At 40.3% G+C, this 20,235-nt stretch overlaps 1 protein-coding gene across 4 annotated transcripts in view; it reads left to right on the forward strand.

Moving 5' to 3' along the window:
* The window catches only part of LOC113654214 (FERM, ARHGEF and pleckstrin domain-containing protein 1), a 46,844-nt gene that overhangs the window by 17,528 nt on the left and 9,081 nt on the right, over positions 1 to 20,235 (forward strand). For 3 of the 4 annotated variants that reach the window (XM_047814756.1, XM_047814759.1, XM_047814757.1), the window contains exons 3-15: positions 9,107 to 9,211; positions 9,371 to 9,413; positions 9,513 to 9,591; positions 9,716 to 9,813; positions 10,399 to 10,513; positions 10,709 to 10,856; positions 11,227 to 11,322; positions 11,493 to 11,659; positions 12,158 to 12,226; positions 12,936 to 13,011; positions 13,637 to 13,793; positions 18,327 to 18,493; positions 19,411 to 19,500. In XM_047814756.1, the coding sequence (XP_047670712.1) occupies positions 9,107 to 9,211; positions 9,371 to 9,413; positions 9,513 to 9,591; positions 9,716 to 9,813; positions 10,399 to 10,513; positions 10,709 to 10,856; positions 11,227 to 11,322; positions 11,493 to 11,659; positions 12,158 to 12,226; positions 12,936 to 13,011; positions 13,637 to 13,793; positions 18,327 to 18,493; positions 19,411 to 19,500 (1,410 nt within the window). The remainder of the gene's footprint in view (positions 1 to 9,106; positions 9,212 to 9,370; positions 9,414 to 9,512; positions 9,592 to 9,715; positions 9,814 to 10,398; positions 10,514 to 10,708; positions 10,857 to 11,226; positions 11,323 to 11,492; positions 11,660 to 12,157; positions 12,227 to 12,935; positions 13,012 to 13,636; positions 13,794 to 18,326; positions 18,494 to 19,410; positions 19,501 to 20,235) is intronic. The other variant, XM_047814758.1, reaches the window with a different exon arrangement.

The raw sequence follows: 20,235 nt of genomic DNA on the forward strand, positions 1-20,235 counted from the left end.
TCCCTTCTATTGATCATTAGTCACAGTTTAAAAGGCTTTTACTTCATCACTGTTTCATCAGTGCAGTTTTTAATCCGTCTAGATAGCAAAAAATGTCTGCTTAAAAAACCCAACATTAACAGCCGAGGAACTGATTGTGTAATGGCTTCTGACGAAAAACACACCAGATCACCACATTGTAGATCAGTGTGCCTTAAGTGTATACACAACACATGCACACAGCACGCACACGGCAGCTGTAGGTCTTGTGTCAACACACTGCATATGGTTATTTGTTCCTCTCACACGTGTGTATGAGTGTCTAAGGGTGAGAGGGAGAAAAAGAGAAAGAGAGATCGTCATATTTATACAAGCTCATTCAGGCACATAAAGCTGGTGTGTGTCTTTCTGTCTGTGCTGAACAGATGGGCCTCTGCTCGTGATTTCGGAGCACATGCATTTTAAAATTCTTTTATTTTGGAGTTTGAGAGAACCTTTTCGTCTGAATCAAGTCTTATAAATACCATCAGTAGACTTTAGCCTTAGCACTACTGAATTTAGGACTCTGGGTGATATGGACAGAATCTTATATCAAAATTGTATATACTATTTGGATAATAAATCAGGCCTAGTTCAATTCAATTAAATTTATTTGTATAGCACATTTAACAACTTCCCATTGACTCAAAGCAGCTTTACAGAAGTCTGGAAACAGGAGAGAGAAAGAAAGAAATATAGAAGAAGAAGAAAAATTAGGATTAAAAAAATAGATTAATTTAAGAAGTAAAAAAGATTACTTTAAAATTTATGATACTATATATCTATCCCTATCCCTAATGAGCAAGCCGGAGATGATGATATGAGGAACCCATTCTCATTTGGGTGACACTCTATAGTAAATAGTGTAAATGTAAATAATGTCCTTTCCACAACAGTTTATAAATAGTGCAACCGAGAGCTCCTGAGGAACTAATGGGTCATCGTAAACTCTGAGTTCAGCACAGACCTGATTGCTGATAAAGACCAGACCATACAGCTGACTGACACAACACTGGTTCAAAAGAAGGCATGACGGTGAGACACTGGCTGACCATGCAGATCAATCCCTGGCAAGGTGACCCCCAGGAGATGAGACTCTAGTCAGTGGTAGAACATCAGGATTGACTAGGTAGCTCCAAGAAGAGACGATCAGGCTAGGAACTCGGAACACCGGGAGCTCGGGATGTGGTATATAAAGCTTGACAGAAAGAGAGAAAAATTGTTAGGTATGACTGTAATCATGTTATGGACTATGTTAATTATGTGCAAAGTTTAGACAGGGACTCCGACAAGATATCATGACTAAAAGGCTAGAGCCAGAAGGCGTGACAGACCTGAGGGCTTCCTGGGATGTAAAGCGTCTCACCACTCCACAGTCTGCAAACCTTAGCAACTTGCAAGGGTGGTAAGCCGACAGCATCCAGACTTCCCAGTTCTCCAAACACTCAGTGCCCATGAACCCTCCAGATCTACTTCTTTACCTAAGAAAAGCTATTCATAAAAAAATAGACTAAACAAATTTTTATGTTTTTACCTTGGACTTAAATACTGAGACTGTGTCTGAGTCCCGAACACTAATTGGAAGTCTGTTCCATAACTGTGGGGCTCTGTGAGAAAAAGCTCTACCCCCTGCTGTAGCCTTTTGTACTTGAGGTACTACCAAATAGCCTGCACCTTTTGATCGAAGTAGGTTTGACAGCTCATGAAAAAGCCCAAAGATCTCTCAGGTACTGTGGCGTGAGACCATTAAGTGCTTTATAGGTTAATAATAGTATTTTGTAATCAATGCGAAACTTGACCGAAAGGCAATGCAATGAGGATAGGATAGGGGCGATATGATCATATCTTCTAGTTAGGACTCTAGCTTCTGCTTTCTGGACTAACTGGGGCTTGTTTATAGAACATCCAGACAGTAAAGCATTACAATAATCCAACCTGGAGGTAATAAATGCATGAACTAGTGTCTGCATCATATAATGACATCATAATTTTAATCTTAGCAATATTTTTTGAGATGAAAAGGCTACTCTTGTGGTATTATTTATGTGAGCTTCAAATGAGAGACCAGTATCAATAATCACACCAAGCTCTTTTACTGCTGCACATGATGTAATAGAAAGACCATCCAGAGTTACTTCTGGCTGCCTGTGCACCTAAAAATCACCTCTGTCTTGTCCGAGTTAAGCAGGAGGACGTTAGTAACCATCCACTATCTGATATCCTTCACACAATCTTCAATCTTATTAAGATGGTGACTCACATCTGACTTAGGTGAAACATATAGCTGGTTGTCTACGAACTGATATCGATCTGTCAAATAAGACCCGATCCAGGAGAGGGCTGTCCCTTTAAGACCAACAACATGTTCTATTCTATCAAGTAGAATAGCATGGACAATGGTCTCAAAAGCTGCACTAAGATCAAGTAATTCTAGCAAAGAGACACAACCCTGAAATGATTTACAACATTTACAATCCTGATTGATGCAGTTCATGAATATTATTCCTATGTACAGTACAGTAGGTATGAGCATAACTGCTGAGTTACAACCAGCATTTATAGCAGGTTGATCATTTTGAAGACGATATCAGTGAAAATAAGTCATTCTCTTGATGGGGATTAAAACGGTCTAAATACTGATCTACAGCATTATCTATCAATTTGTTTGGTATAATGGTCTGAATTTTATGCCTGAGTATTTCATTGAAATAATTCATGAAGTCGTTACTTATTACACTGACTCTAATTTTGCTACAGTATTAAATAAAGATTTAGGATTATTTTTATCTTCAATAAGGCTGGAGAAATACACTGATCTAGCAGCACTAAGAGATTTTTTGTAGCTATGAAGGCTTTCCTTCCATGTTAATCGAAATACTGATCATTTAGTTTGACACTATTTACGTGCTAATTTCCTAGCAGATTGTTTGTGTTGTCGTCGTACCAAGGTACAAGTTTTTTCTCTCTAATTACTTTCCTTTTAAGCAGAGCTACAATATAAATGGTCAGTCACCTGATCAAGTTCTGTTGGGTCAGATGGCAAGTCACTCATGGATGATAATTCTGGAAGACATTTAAATGAAATAACATGACGTATGTTTCCTGCAGCACTTTGCAGTTCAGGCGGCCCGCCTAAGCTGGGAAACCCTACCGCCTTAACTAGGTCGTCCAAAAAAAAAAATCCGCCGCACAAAAGGCCGTCAAGTGCATCTAGGAGAATAGCGCGGACGCGCTTCACACCACGAGCGGGCATGCGCGCCACACAGCCGATATGAGAGAAGGACGTGGTCCGTCACTCTCTGGAGGATAACTAGCCAGTTGATAAATTAATTATTTAAGCCTGTTATTGTATTAGTCTATAGTTCTTGCAAATTTAAAGTATGTTAGCTGGTGATTTTAGCTGGTGATTTTATGTTAGCTAGTGTAATATTGGTTTTCTGTGGGAAACCCTGAATATGTATCACAGCCCTAGCTCAATCCTTACCGAGAGTTTTCACCTTAATGGCACAAGTGACAATGAACATGCACTCATCTGTTCTATATTAACAGCAGTTTTACCTTTTATTAACTAAATAATCCAACAGCATTTCTGTGTTTCTGTACTGTTTTCAGTTCCCGGTCTGCTTTGCATTCACCAATATTACACTAGAGGTGTTTCTTTAAACCTGGATTTAGTACTGGAATGCAATGAAACATTAATGAGACGCAGACAAAATTAACCTCAGAGGATAAAAATGGTCTGATGGTTTAAATTCATTTGAATTTATTTACTCAGGAATGTTTTATTCCCCTGACATTTGGCTAGGTTTTAAATTTCTTACATGACTGCAGTAGACATAAATCTGCCATTTTCAACTTGTGTTCATGCAGTAATAATTCACACAGGCTTTCAGCTCTCAAATTATTTATCCATTCCACTACATGGGGTATAAGTTAATGGTGGTGTAGAACCTGTAATGTACTATATGCCCAATAGCACTACATCTGGGATGCAGCCACCATAGTGATGTACAAGTATTATCACTTTGGGACACATGCTGTGCTTGTTTTATTTATTTATTTACTTATTTATTTCTGCATGAATATTGAGTCAGTGTTCCTAAGCAGCTGTGAGTCCCCATCATAGTCAATTCAGTTCAATTGGATTTTTATAGATCTTTCAACAATGAACATTATGGTCACAAAGCAGCTTTACAGGGATCTATAAATTCAGGATTTTAAAGTCTATACAAGTATTTTACTGTGCAGTTGGAAATCGTGCGCTAGCTCAAATTCATCGAAATTCATGCACTATCTTTAGGCATGAAAGTAGTCTTTCATGTTGACTGGCAAGAGCAGGCAGCCAATCAGCAGAGAGTGTGTGAGATTGTGTAAACAGAACATACTACGCTATCACAGCTAGCATTAAACAGGTGTCATATTGGTTTGAGAGAATAACAGGACATCAGCTGACATGTTTAGTGAAGTAGTTGGCTATAAAAGCTGTGGAAGGGAGAGGGGGGGTTTACCTGTCAAAGAAAATTGTACCAGAAAACTGTACCAGAAAACAACTTGATACTCCTGAAGTCCACCGTTCTGTTGACTCAAGCCTTTAACACTGCCATGGGGTCACTGAGCAAACTTTGTTTGCACTGTCAGGGATTGAAGAACCCTAAAGGTGTGAAAAGAAATTCTCCAAGAGTAAATAGCAAGGGTGAGTTGGCATGGGCATGATAAACAAGCCTGCCTTTTCATTACTCATTTTGTAAGAGAAATTAGGAATTTGTGGTAATTTTCTTTTCTTCTTGTGCCAGATGAAAGTAAGGTAAATAGTAAATAAGTAGATGTAAGATGAGACTCTGCACTCTCAGCAGACCTGTCCAGTGACTCGGAAACAAGCCACTCATGATAAAATGTACTGTTTTGTTTGGCCAATGCAGACTTCATAGATTCATTTAAAGGAGCTGGACTGCTGTCGAAGAGAAGTTTAATTCTGCAGAAGCCATCTTATAATCCTCACGATGGATTTTAAATATTGAGTGTAATATGCACAGTTAATAAAACGAAGGAGTGAAGGAAAGAGGGGAAAAAGGCTAGATTTAGCGTGGACTTTTGGCTCAGCTGCTGTTGCTCTGTGGCAGAAAAATGAGTGCTTGCAAATTCCTGCTCCAGTTTAGTCTATAACTGTTTAACTTAAACTGAAAGCTAGTACTTTTTTCTTGTTTCTTGTTCTTTGTCTTCCTTCGTTTCCTCTCTAAATCACTTGCCGTAGGTGAAAGTTTTTTGAGATTGATGTAGTGTCTCAGATAGCGATGGTGTCCAGGTCACACATCTGCGCTGGCATTTTCGATTTGTCACCGACAGTGATTGTGTGTGTGTGTGTGTGTATGTAGCAGGTGTGAGGACTGAGCTGGACCATTCCATATTGAATTTTCTGCTACAGTGCTATTTCATTTAAGATTCCTACTGACAGCGAGCAATTGTGGCTGAATTGTGTTAAGTTTTCATCCGCTGTGTCTTAATGATTTTTACTAGCTTTTTACAGGATATATTTGGAAATCTACAATACTATTGAGAATTTTTGAGATGGTTGGGGTACTGTAAATAGCCAGCTATTACTCTTCTATGTATCTAGGTGGTACTGTGGTATACAGTTATGAAGTGAATACTAGATGCAGTTATTGTTCATCATGACAACTTTTTATTTTTTTCTTCAGTTTGCTTATCTGCCAGTTCCCACTAACCAGCTCTCCTCATCACACACCAACTGCCAACTGGGGAAGGTGAAGGCTAACATGTGATGTGAAGGCAGCAAAACAGATCTTTTCGAATTGCTGTTCATGCTGTCACAGTGCAGAGTAAAAGCACTATCTTGAGCTCACGTGTGTCTATGATTGTGTGTGTTGTTTCTCCTGCAGACAGGATGTGTGCATCTCCCGGAATTATGAATAGAAATACAATGGAGGCTGATGGGTTTCCTTTTGTCTTTTTTGTTGTTATTGTTACTGTGTCTGCAAGACGGCACTACAGGCCTAGGGTGAGATTGCACATACGCTCTCTTTATTGTTGCTTGTGTCCCATGGTACAGTAGACAGTAACATAAAGTGAAAGAAAAGCAAATGAGAGTGCGGCTTCTTCTGGCTTTCAGGCTTAGAGAGACCGAGGCAGACAGACAGAGAGAGACAGACCAACACAGAAAGAGAGACAGGAAGCGGGAGAGAGAGAACAGGCAGTGGGAGAGAGAGAGACAGGAAGGCAGAGGGAGAAAGAGATAGAGAGACAGGAAGGCAGAGGGAGAAAGAGACAGAGAGACAGGAAGGCAGAGGGAGAAAGAGACAGAGAGACCGGAAGGCAGAGGGAGAAAGAGACAGAGAGACAGGAAGGCAGAGGGAGAAAGAGACAGGAAGGCAGAGGGAGAAAGAGACAGTAGAGAGAGAACATGTTAATATATTTGGGAAAACAGGGCTCAGGTGTGTAACATTAGTCATTACCCCTGTAGCTCATCCCCCAGACACTTCCCTCCCGCTGCAGACTTGGCTCTAAACCATACCCCTCCCCACACCCCTCCCACCTTCACTTCCCCTATATGTGCAGCTAAATTGGCTTTCAGTTCTAACATTATATTTACTTGATAAGAAGAAGAAGAAGTAGCATTTTTTTTATCTTAATACACTGCTTGAAGATGTTACTAATTTAAAAATTGCTGAAATGTTCAGGATAAGTATAACAATTACAACTGTGTCAAAATATTTTAGCTTATAAATGCTCTGCATTTTAAATTTGCCATGTGCATGTGAACAGCAGACACACAGAGCATAGCTTGTCCTCACAGTAATAGAGACAGACTAACCTGTTCAGCCTTGCGGGCCTGCTCCCATCCCCCCACTTCCCTCCTCACACTCACTACACTGTGACCTACTCCGACAAGCGCGCTCGTCCAGAAGGCCGTCATTCTCTTTGCCTGTGTGGTATGACCAGTCGCTGTACCGCTTCTAGTCTCAGGCCTCAGGCAGCAGCTCTCCTTCTGTCTGGAATTTTCTGCCACCCAATGCTGCACGCCTCATCAGACGCTCCTTAAATATGCAAGCTGCTTTGGTCTGTGAACCTCAGCCTCTCTTTTGCACTGCTTTATTCACTGAACAGTAGCAGAAAAGTTCAGGCAGCCAGCTGTAACACAATGGCCTTACTGTTCTGTTATCAGTCCAGTTTCCATGAGCTCATAGTGAACAGCGGAAAGCGATGCTGGCTGTGCTGGCTGCGCCGATGACTGTAAGAGGAAAGAGATAATGAATCATCTGAAGAGTTTCAGCACAACCACCTGAGAGATATTTATCTATCATTCTAGAGTTAGTGTGTTAGTGAAATGCTGTTTCTTCATTTTTTCTGTGTTTTTTTCTTTTAAGCATTTATTATAAAATATTATTAAATAAGTCGACACACTTAATTAAAATGCATCACATTTGCCATCTGTTGCAGTGGGATTTAATGAGAGAAAGATAATTTGTGGCCAAAATTCTGCTATGTTTATTCTCATTAAAGGAGCAGTTTGTATACTTCAGAGCCCTCTGCTGGCTGTAAAATGACTGCAGGGAAAACATTGACAAGCTTTGCCTCTGACTCAACCAACTGTTAAATAAAAGTTACTTCAGGGTGCAGTAATGATTAGTCCGGGTTTAGTAAACACTTTAATACACCTTTACTACATCTGATACAGGTGACACTTGTGAGCTATTTAAACCACCAATAAAGCTAAGAGTAACTGTGTGTGTGTGTGTGTATAGAGTCCTTATGCTTCTGTTTGTGTGTGTGCTTGTATGTGTGTGGTGTTAGTGTGTGGGTGCATGTTTGCACACGTGTGTGTGTGTGTAGTAGTGCTGTTTCTGCTGGCTTATGACCTTTCAGTAATTGAGTGGGCCGCATGTTAGCCTGGATTCATGTGTCAGTGCCTTGTGCTGGTTGAAAAAAGGGGAAGTGCGGGGCGGAAAACAGAAGGTGAGAGAGATTGAGAAGAGAGGCTGGAGAGCGGAAGAAGAAAGAGTGTTTTGTGGGAGAATAAGAGAGGGGTTGAGAGCAAGTGAGAGGAGGAAGGACTTCATGCTGGTTTAGTTCTGGTATTGGCACAAAGGCCGCTGGTGATTCTGGCAATAGGCCGCTGGCTGTCTGTTCTCTTGGGATTTTCCCTCTTCAGAAATACATCAGAGTTGGTGTGTGTGTAAGAGTGTGCATTCGTGTGGGGTATTCTAATTTACTCATTTGTTTTCTCCCTTCTTTTCAAGCTGTGTTCACGTGCATGTATGTGCATGTTTTGTGTCTGTAAGACAGAGATAGTCAGACTGATTTTGTTCTCCACTTTAATGAGCAGTGTCTCATTCACTTCACCCATCATCAGCAAAATCTGCGTGTGATGGAGACTGTGCCGTAGGCTTAAATGGCCTCCCACAGTCAGGCTCATTCAGCCTTTTTTTCAAGCAGGAAGAGGAAAGAGAACAGGGTGATGGTGATACAGAGGGAACCATGGAGTCCTCTATGGGAGTTAAATGGAACATTCTGAAGCATTGAAATGCATCAGAGATTTGGCTTGAAGTTCCTGGCAGTTCAGATATATTTAATCCCCCTTGTCTCATTTGGAATATTTTGTACTGGGTACTCGATGAAGGAGGGTTTTTTGTTTGTGGAAAATTTAAATTTTGCGATTTTCCCCATTTTGTCAAAAAAAAAAAATGTGCAAGCAAACTAAATGTCTCTGTGTTCAGTGTAATGCTGTGTTGGGCAAACTGCACTGTTTCATCTATGCTGGGGTGTGTTGAGAGAGACTGAGATGAGCTGACTTATATTAACATGCTTTGGATATTGTTGGCTTATAGTGGGATGTCCAAGTGCTAAATATGACAAGCTATTACAAGCTATTTTGAAGTAAATGTGTAAACAGTGACTCTTTTCATTTTAATGCTAAAATAGGTTTGGAATTAAAAGATTTTCACAGTTGTAATAAAACAGGTAATAAAATTTGCACTCGAGTTTATGATGATTTGTAGTGTCAATTTTCAGTCTGCAAGTGAAGATGAATGTTCATGTTTTATTTGTGTGTGTGTGTGTGTTTTCTTTGCAGCAGCGAGCATCAGGCAAGGATTTGTTTGAGATGGTGTGTACTCACCTCAATTTGGTCGAAGGAGATTACTTCGGTCTGGAGTTCCAAGACCAGCATAAGATGACGGTGAGACTTGTGCATGAGGCAACCTTCAGCAATACTGTAATATAAATATTTTCTGACTAGATTTATCATCACAAATATCCTGTACACTCAAGTGCTCGCTCTCTCCCTCTCCCTGTGTCTCACTGGATTCATCCCTCACACTTGGTCTGTCTCTCACAGGTTTGGCTCGACCTTCTAAAACCCATCATAAAGCAGATCAAACGTAAGAGCCTGCTGCAGTGTTTCTCTCATGCGTTTGAAGTATTGCATACTTCTGGCCTAAAAGTCAGTTTCTAACTCGCTTGTGTATTTTTGTGTTAAGGCCCCAAGCACACAGTTCTGCGGTTCGTGGTGAAGTTTTTTCCTCCTGACCATGCCCAGCTGATGGAAGAGCTGACCAGGTGAAATATGACAGAATTGATCCCATTTAGTCATTTGTTTGCTTTTGTTCATATCCCACTTCTTGTTTTATTTTATCACTGTTACCCCATATCATTTACACAACCATAATTGTGTGTTTTTCAGGTATCTTTTTGCACTCCAGATCAGGCAAGATCTGGCCAGTGGTCGGCTGACCTGCACCGACAGCAGTGCTGCCATGCTAGTCTCCCACATCATCCAATGTGAGTGTCTCTGTCTGTCTGTGTGAATCTTACATCAAATTATTTAAATTTCTATTCCCATATCTTGAAACATATTCAATCAGCAGGAAGGTATGGTTTGTTGCCATGGATACATTTCAGTACCTATGTGTATGGAAAAAGCCAAGCTGTCATATCAACATAGGCAGATTATAAGTGCTATACGTATGTATTTTTTTTATATATATATATATATATATATATATATATATATATATATATATATATATATATATATATATATATATATATACATACACACTGTATATGTGTATACATATATATAAACCTTTCCTTTTACTGAATAATAATGATAGTGATGTACAATAAAGCAATACACTCCTTTAGTTCTCATTATTCATACACATTTAGCTGCCATATAAACACTGACAAAAGGTACAGAATATATTTTTGTGTTAATGTAAATGTCATTTCAACACAGCTGCATTATTCCTGTCTTTCGTCTTTCCAGTTTAGCAGCCCCTCCTCCATCTCTCATCCTTTCCCACGCTGTCTGTACCTATCTCTCCCGCCTCCTTCTCTTACTATACTCTCTGTCTCTCCCAGCTGAGATTGGAGATTTTGAGGAGATTCAGTGCAGGCAACATCTCCTCAATAATAACTACATTCCTGACCAGATGGCCCTCATGGACAAGATCATGGAGTTCCACCGTAAACATGTGTAAGTGCATCATTACTATGGCGGTCCATTGAAAACACATACAAGTATAACGGCAGTACAATAGAAACCACTCCCACGTCATGACCTTTATTCATTCATCGTCAGTAACTGCTTTAGTGAAAATGAGGCCTCGGTGACATGTATATGCATGGACTGATGTCTTTGTATTTGTCTGTTTGTGTGTGTGTGTCACAGTGGTCACACTCCAGCAGAGTCAGACTACCAGTTGCTGGAGGTGGCACGTAGGCTGGAGATGTACGGCATCAGACTGCATCCGGCTAAAGACAGAGAGGGGACCAAACTCAGCCTCAGTGTAGCCCACACAGGAGTGCTAGTATTTCAGGTAGACAATGCAAACATATACCCACAAAATCAAACACTGTTATATTCTTGGTTTTAAATAACCCACATTTTCTCCATTGCATTTAAAAGCAGGAATGTTCTAGTTTTCATTCTAGAGTCATAGTCATTGTTAAGAAATAATTCAACATTGTTCCTTTCACTGACCACCTGCTTGGTTAACCTGTTAATAGGTTAGAACCTGTTTATAGGTTAGAACCATTTCATAACAACCACAAAGATATGATTGCTTATCAGCCTTTTAACCCTTAAATACTGTACAATGGGGAAAAAAGCTCCAGTGGCAAAATTCCAGTACTGTGTACAGAATCAAAGTGCCACATTTAGGGATGATGTGTTGTGTGTTTATGCAGGGTCACACCAAGATCAATGCCTTTAACTGGTCTAAAGTGCGCAAGCTCAGCTTCAAGAGGAAGAAGTTCCTTATCAAACTCAGACCTGACCTCAACGTAAGCACGTCTACCTGCACATCCATGCTATTTCTGATCGAGTATGAGCAGGATAACATCTAACATCTTTTCAGTCTTATTTCTTTTCAAATTCTCTGAATAAAAGTGGGTCAATACACACATTTATTAAGTGTATGGTCTGAGCAGATAAGAATCTGTTGTCTTTGCAGCAGAGTGCGTGTCAGGACACTCTGGAATTTGTTATGGCGAGTCGGGACTGTTGTAAAATCTTCTGGAAGATCTGTGTGGAGTACCATGCTTTCTTCAGGCTCTTTGAAGAACCCAAGCCCAAACCAAAACCTGTCCTTTTCAGCAGAGGATCATCCTTCAGGTTCAGGTGAGCGTCGTTAATGTAAAGCTTTGTCTGTCCGTGTCTGCAGATGTGTGGTAGTGTTGGGAAGTATACTGATATGAATTAGTATTATGAAGTACAGGTTTGTGGATACAGATATTTATGATATTTCAATAACAATTTGGAAATAATAAACAAAAACAAAAAAACTTTATTTTAAAATGGACATGCAGTAACAGAGCTGGATTGGAATGCAACATTGTTTACAAAACTTTTCATGGACTGGCATCTGTTGATTGTGTGTTAAGAATTTTTTGTACATTTGTTCTCTTGTGCATTTCAGTGTAGTTTATATTACTGTTGTGTGTGTGGGGGTCGCAATGTTTTATATGCAGCACCTTGTTTGTAAATCTCTTAGTTTTTTCGATTTTAGTCACAACAATATTTCTGTAGTCATTTTAAGTCGTTTTCATTTGGAAAATATACTGTATGTTAATTCCTTTTCTCTTTGTCTTAAACTGTGAAATCTGCTTTATCCCTCAGCGGCCGGACTCAGAAGCAAGTGATAGATTATGTAAAAGAGGCTGAGTTTAAAAAACATCCTTTCTACAGGTGAGACTAATCAGAAGTGCCTCAACAGGTCAAACGTTGCACAGGTCACATCCTGTAATCAGTTCTTGTTGAAACTCAGTTGTTTTCATTTTATGTTATTCACATACTATACAATGTAAGCTAAAACTATACAATCCCACATTTAATGTTACCGAACATTTCTTTTGGCAAGTTAGTTAAGCAAGTTCACTGGCCTATTGATGAGTTCACTGGCCTGGGCCAATCTTTATAGTTAATGCAATTCTGCAGACTTCCAAAAAAAAAAAATCTGGACCTTGACGTGTCTGGTAGCTTCTTTGGAACAATTCCCCAGCAACCGAAGGAAGGTACCACAAGTTTCTGTACAAACAAGTGTATGCAAATGCAAATATCTTGCTACAACAGAGACACTGGAAGGGGAAGCGGCACAAATGTCCCATTGATGACTGAAGTGTGATTTTAAAACATCACAAAGCCCTGACCTGAATCCCATTAAAAAAAAAAAAAAAAAAAGAAAAAAAAGTGTAGACTGGAGGAAGAGGGGGTAAAAAGTGTGTTGGAGAGTTGCACCAGGTCTGTCGGGAAAAATAAGGCAAATTTCTGGCAGAGCATGTTTGAGCAGTTAAAATGCAATGCTAACAAATAAGCCAACTAAAAAAATCTGACACAGTAAATTAAACCTGAAATGAATCTCTGGTCTAATACATGTATTTGTGCGTCTGTTTTGCAGAAAACACAGTAAAGTTCAGTTCAACAGCAGCCTGTCCCCCTTGCCTTCTCCTGCACACTCACAAGTGCCAAATCAAGTAAGCTTTCCTTCACCCCTTACTCCTTATTCCACTTTTCTGTTGCACTGTGTGGTCTTTCGGAGTTTGGCTTTTAATCCGAATCCGCTATATTCTCTATCTGTTTGAGTACCCACATCTGTATCCAACCACAACACTTTGCTTATTATTGTACGGGGTTTTGAGATAGTGACATTGTAACTGTGAATTCTAACAACAGACACCAGTGGAGGTCGCATTTACAATATCAGCCAAATACGTGATTCCTCTGGCCTGCCCACTGTCCCCATTCAGTGGGAATGTATCTAGGGTGTGTTTCAAACTGCATACTGGATTTATATATAGCATGCCCCTATATGAACTAGATATTTCTGCCATGCTATTATGACACATTTAGTAGTGTGTGTTTTTGGGATGCGGTCCAACTGTTATTCCAAAATAAAAGTTGTCTGATGGGTGATTGCAGTTTTTATACTAATCATTATATCAGTCTGTTTTACCCCAACAAGGGAATTAAATTCGGCTGGGGTACTTGTGTGACTTAACAGTGCAGATAATGACAAAATGTGGGATCATGGGCGTGTATAGATGTGGTCTATTATACAAGTAAAACATTAATGTTTTGCACTCTTTTTGTCATTCACAGGCTGATAGGCGAAGCTGGAAGGAGCCAGCGTTGGTTAGCTCTGAGGATTCAGCTGCACTAAGGATTCGTGGAAGCCCCCCTCCATCGTCTCAGCAGAGTGACGGCGTGTTATCTGAAGCGTGTGTCAGGCAGCAGAGTGGCGAGCTCAGCACTGCAGGTGTTGCGTCTTGTGCAGCTAAAGGCAGCTGCTCCTCAATCCCGTACATTGACTGCAGTGATGCAGAGATTAGTGAGATGGAAGTCAGAGGTCAAGTCAGTAGGTCACACTCTCGCACGCATCGCAGGCATGGCTCGCTCGGCCACTGGCCAGGGGATGATGCGTCTCGCCTGCGTGAATGTAAAGCCAGTCCCAACAGGATTAAACAAAGAGAATCTCATTCTGTTTCTCCTGTCATTCATACTCCACCCCCACTGTATCCCAGTCCCACTCAAACCTCAAGCCCAGCCTCTCACAGTCAGAATTATGAAGTTTATGAGTGGTCACTGCCTGGAGGTGTGGCTCCAGTACGTGGGATACTCCATAGCACGTTGTTGGATGAGCTGGCCACACGTAGCCCTGGCCCCATACGCCATCTCACAGGAACCAGGAGCTTGACCTCAAGCCCTGCCCTTTTCTCCCACCATAGAACAGGCTCTTTTAGCCATACACGATACAATGGCCACGGGCAGCACGAAGGCATGGATGGCTTAGCCATTTGTGGGCGGAGTTTTAGCCTGAGGTCAGCTGCACAGGAGGAGAAAGGCAAGTTCTTCAGCAGCTGCTCTCCAATCATGAATCGCTCTGTAAACACAACAAAGTGCCAGAATGTGGGTAATCGCTCAGAGACAGACCCACTGATCCTGAGTCAACCCCGACCCATTTTCCCCCGAGCTGAAAGAATGGCCGCTCTTGAGCGCCGCATGCTGGCCAATGGCCTTTCTCCACTTGGCCAAGCCAAAGCCAGTGGCTCTCCACACCGTCGCCATAGTGCCATGCAGATGATTGATGGCTCTACGAGCAGTGGTACAGATACAAGTGACTCTGAGGAAATGGAGTCCACTGGCTCTTGCAGCCAATCACTGGGCTTTTCTAACCCTGGGGTACACAGTTCCCCTGTTTCCCATCTCCCCAGAAACAAGTTATCATTTGGCAGCCTGCAGTTGGATGAAGATGGTGAGGGAGGGGTTGTGGATTTCAGTGATGAGGAAGGAGCTCAAGTGTTTAACTGTTAAAGAGTTCAGAGGTTCAGTCAGCAGTGTGTGGTCTAGGGTTCTGGGAGAAATGACGGGGGCAGATGTTTGGCAAGAAGATTTCTCTCTCTTGCTTGAGGCAGCCTGTAGCCTGTGTGTACAGGTACGTGTCACACTCCTACTCAGTGCGAAGTGTGCGAACGATGGCTGGCACAGTGAGATCTCTCTCTTTCTCTCTCTGTGTCTATCTATCTATCTCTCTCTCTGTCTATCTCTATCTGTAGTAGCAACATTGCTCTTGATTATTGTTCTGTGATAACAGCAAACATATCTTAAAGTGTGAAGAGATCAAATCCTTTACTTAGTGCCAAGTCCTTTGTTGGACCTCTCACTTCCACTGTAGATAAGTGAACCAGCTGGATTTAAACAGTTGAGTGAAGCCAGGCTTTCTCATGTTTATGAAGCTGGCTTGTGATGTGGGCTTTAGTGTGATGGTCTGGGAGTTTTTCCACTCCATCAGAGGCCTTCATGTGTTTCTACTAGCTAAAGAATTGTTGACATGATTTCCATATCAACAAAATAACGCACATAACACTCACATTACGTCTTTTAGCTGATTCACGTTTTCATTAATGTAAAAAAAAAAAAAAAATGTTGTTTCAGATATTTCATTGTGCCACTTAGCTTTTTTAGTACTTTATAATTGTAGAACATTTTAGAAGCATGAATGGGGCTGTGTTTAGGAAACTAAAAGAAGAAGAAATGTCTGTGGCTTTCATATTTCATATTTTTATTGATTATAGTGATGCTCTTTATATAGAACACATCTGTATATGACATTTGTAATGTGAAAACGTAACACTAAGAATGTAGCTTGTTTTACAACTTTTTCTAATATTTAATCATCTCCTATCCATTCATTTATAGACAAATCAGAATTGGCTGTGGGTTTTGATAAAACAGAAAAACGTTCAGCCAAACTCCCACTTTTTTTTACTGATGTCTGATAGGAGGCCCCATTTAAATCACTGACATTGTGTTTATTAGTCATGCATTTGTATGTGTAAATCCTCCTTTGCTTTTGTCAGATTGTTTGTTTTTTGATTTTAAAGCTTTATTTGTCCCGATTAATGTGAATGTGTCATTTACTGGTGTGGCGTTTGACACCAGCGGGCATCATAACTCTGTGGCGTTTAATGCAGTAATTATAAATAATTCTGTAAACATTCCAGTTTTTCCATATAGACACACTTGCATGGCAAGATCCTTTCAGTGCACCCTGGGATCTTTTGCCACCTTTTCCACTTAAGGAACCAGGGCTGATTTTTTGTTCCAAGGCCAAAGTTCATGGATCTTTACCCATTTCTGCTTTATAGTAGTATGTTTAACTGTGGTTCAGGAATCATTCAGTTGGGGTTGTCATACTGAACACTTACTGGTTGACAGCTTCACAGAATAATCACTGTTACTACAACCTGCTACTTAAAAAATCTTCTTTTGTCTAACAAGCGATTGCTAAACCTGTTTCCAGTAAAGCTGAATAGTTTTGTGATGCTTGCAGAGGCATGTCACTTGCGTCAATCTTCAAAAAACGGCTGTAAGCGCGAAATCCGCTTGGTCCAGTAATTCTAAAATTGTATTTGTACAAGACAAAATCTGTGTGTTCTCCATGTATTTTGCCACGTGTTAAAATGATGTAGCCATTGCAAAATATGTGTAATCACAGCTGTTATGTAACAAACATGGTTATTGCGGTGTAGAAAGAGCAAAAGCTCGTCCACAAACAACGTAGTTTTCATTTCACCCACTTTCAGAAGTGTTTAATTCCTCAAAACTAATGGGGACGCATTAGGACTTGAGCTCTATTTATCATCATTTATTATTAGAACAAGAATTCTATTAGTAGAATTAGTATTCTACAATACCCAGTGAGGGTGACGAGAGTAGAAGAGCAGAGCACATTACGCTGTCATATTGTCTTAACAATGGTGTCCCGCTGTGTTCCTGCCTGCCACTCCCTCTCTGTGACTTTTTGTTCCCAATGTAATCACTGCTAATCTGATTCTCACACAACTCCCCCAATCACTTCCAGTTTAAAAAAATAAATAAGAAGGACCAAAAAGCACAACTCTCTCCAAAAGTAACCAGCTTGGCACCTTTTGTTTACTGCATCTTTAATTTCAAAGGTTGGGTTCTGTTTCCTTTCTGCTCCCACTGGTTCTGGTTGTGTTCCTGCACAGGCCAAAGCTTGAGCTTTTCATTTCCATCACTGTCATTTATGATTAATAAATGCTCCTGTTATTTTCTTTTCTTTTCTTAACTGTTTGATGGAATGGACGAATGAATGGCTGTGGGATTTGACTTTGTAACACACTGATGCTGGGTTCTAAAGCTCAATCTGCATGCTTTCCCTTCTGTCACTGCTTTTTCCTGTTCTACGTCTCGAGCAAAGACCACAGTCATTTCAGGCACTGCTTCTTATTTCCCATATGAATGTATGTTTAAGTGACATTGAAAATGTGACACCATTTACCCACTAAATAATGCCACAAAATGGCATTTTTCTTTTAATCAACACAGTCACTGTAACTTTTTTTATGGTGTTAGGGCATTGTCTTGTGCATACAAACTCATGCACTTACACACACATGCACACGCACATACGCGCACAAACACACACCCACACTCCTTCATACTCTTTTTCCCACTTTTAAATTCACACACTCACTTATTCAGCATCTGTGGTTTTTCTATTGGCTTTCACTACTGACTTTTGAACCCTGTTTTATTTTTCTTATCTCTTTTCTCTTTATAAAACTATTTCAACTCTATAACACTGTATACAGCTGTGCTCTAGTGTCAATAAAGTTGGCCTTTATGAATTTGGGCTCAAGAATCTTTTATTAAAGATTGTTTCATTATCATCCTAGTTTGTAGCCCCTCCCCTCCCAGACTCGTGTCCATGTGTGCCGTTAGTGCATGAGTCAGGCTGTGTGATTGTGAATGCATGTATATACATTCAGTCTATACATACATTTGGCATGGTGTTTTTGATGCATGTGTAGCCTGTCTGGTGGTTGTCATGGCTCCCCACCATTGCACTGTATTGGGATGTGATGTGTGTGTATGTGTGTGTGCTGTCTCGAGCTGCTCTCTTGGCTGTTTTATTTAACATGGCTGCGCTGCAGACAGGGAGCACAGGAGGCGCTGTTGGGCAAGTACTGTGTTCACTCTCCTGGGTGTTAGGGATAGAGACTGGAGTGTAAGTGGGTATATACTTAAGCACTGCTAAATATTACACACACATTAATATACAAACAAAATATTCAGCTGTTTTGCACTGATTATGAATCAGAAGCTTGTATTTCTATAGGCAGACAGAGTCAGTGAACAGAACAGTGAGCACCATGAGATTCTTTCAAATATGTTAATTTATCCTAATCACTGGAGAAAGGCTGAGTGTTTAGACTTGTCTCTTTCTCTCCTTCCTTCCCATCTGGGTCTTTTATATCCACCATAGAAGCACCAGGTTTGTCCATGTCTCTGGTGAACGGTCATCGCCGTGCACATGACCTGAACGGCATGAGTTCGAGCCCGGATGATCAGCAGCCATCACCTCTCACGTCCCCGCTCCTGAACGACGCCAGCATTCTGCGCACAGATGATGAAGAGGAGAATAGGAGAAAGGTGGGAGAATAGTCACTTTTACTGCATTTACAGCCAGACTAAAAACTGTCTTGGGAGGTGATTTAGCAAGAATGCACATGGGTAACACATGTAGTGTTAGTTTAGAGATTTCATGAACAGGTAGGTCTGTAGATGCTGTTTGAAAACTTCAAAACTCTTTTACACCTAATCTCTAGCATTCACATCTGTAGAATATGTGTAAGGTTTACCATAGACAAAAATTTCCCTGTTCATGAGGGAAGTTGGAATGTGTCAGTAAACTGGGTCAGTATTTGATTCATAACTCAAATTCTAAACTTACCCAGAACTTATGTAACTCTATCCAATGTTGGAAATGGCAGTAAAAATAATTAGGGATGCTCTTTTATAAAGGTTTTGTAGTATTTTTCTATGATCAGGCCAAAACTGTAATTTCAATAATATATAACCAAAAGGCATAAGCGACATCTGAAAAGAACAAAATCATACAGATTTACAATTACAGCTTAATTTTTCAAAATACAATTCAAGCCGCCATTTTGAACAATTATTTTCCTTGTTATGCATTTGACTGTTCTTTACACATTATATCACAGAATTGGGTCAAAATTATAATGTGTGCTCTGTTTTGTGGGGAAAAAATCTTTGGAAAAAGCAACTTTCTGCCACATCTTTGTCATTACTAGATTAGCGTAAACCACCTAAAATCTGCCTTGATGTAAATCAGAATAGGAGCCAGGTGTCCGCTATTATCCCTTACACATAGTGTTGTGCATCTGCTCGAACTGGAGCATAACTCCACACACCGCAGCACTCTTGTGCAGACATGGCTGCCTTGGTTAAATAGAAAGTTGGTGAGAGACTAAACGTTAGGCGGTAGGATTTGGTTATAAATGTCTGTGTTGTGAAACCAATGAATTTGTGGTCGTATGTTACAGAGATTTCCGACGGACAAAGCTTACTTCATTGCCAAAGAGCTGCTCACCACAGAGAGAACTTACCTGAAGGATCTGGAGCTCATCACTTTGGTAATGACAGAATGAATCGTAGACTGTGTGTATGTTTTTGTGTGCTGTCTGGATGGACAAAGGCCTCATTGTTAAAATATGTCATGTCAATAACAGTCAGACGTGTCAGATGTTGGTCTCTGATGGGCTTCAGCAATCGCTGCCTGCTTCTCTTCACAGAGAATGTGTGCTGGTCCTCACTACTTATTATACAGGTTCAACACCACAGCACTATTGCGTTATTAAATCTGATTGCTCAGATTTAAATTTTCCTACAGTAAAATTCCTGTAATATATTTATTAGAAAAATTAAAAACATGTAATTGTTGTCATGGTGAAGTTCTCTGTTAAGACCTTTTTAAGACGGTAATCTCGCCACATGAGAGTCTACAGGACATGTAGACATGAGTCTTTTGTGCTTTCCAGCATCTCTAACATGACAAGCTGAATTTATTTTTTTGTCTTAGGTGAAAGAAAAGAACCAGTGAGGGAAAGACAGTTACAATGTAAGCAAATAAAAGAAACTAGCTTGTCTCACATGCCTTTCATTAGATTAAATGTAACTATAAAAGGATTAAGAAGCATTTTTTCATAGGTTTAAATTGCAAAAATAAAAAAGTATATAGGATTCGTATTGCAAAAGTAATGCGATGGTATCGTATCACGTTCTTTTATTATCGTCCGCTGTCACACTGGACTCACAGTGTTCAGTGCCAGTATCGATTCTGATCGGTGCATCTAATCTCTAAGCCTTGG

Source organism: Tachysurus fulvidraco, chromosome 6, assembly GCF_022655615.1.
Source record: "Tachysurus fulvidraco isolate hzauxx_2018 chromosome 6, HZAU_PFXX_2.0, whole genome shotgun sequence".
Lineage (NCBI taxonomy): Eukaryota > Metazoa > Chordata > Actinopteri > Siluriformes > Bagridae > Tachysurus > Tachysurus fulvidraco.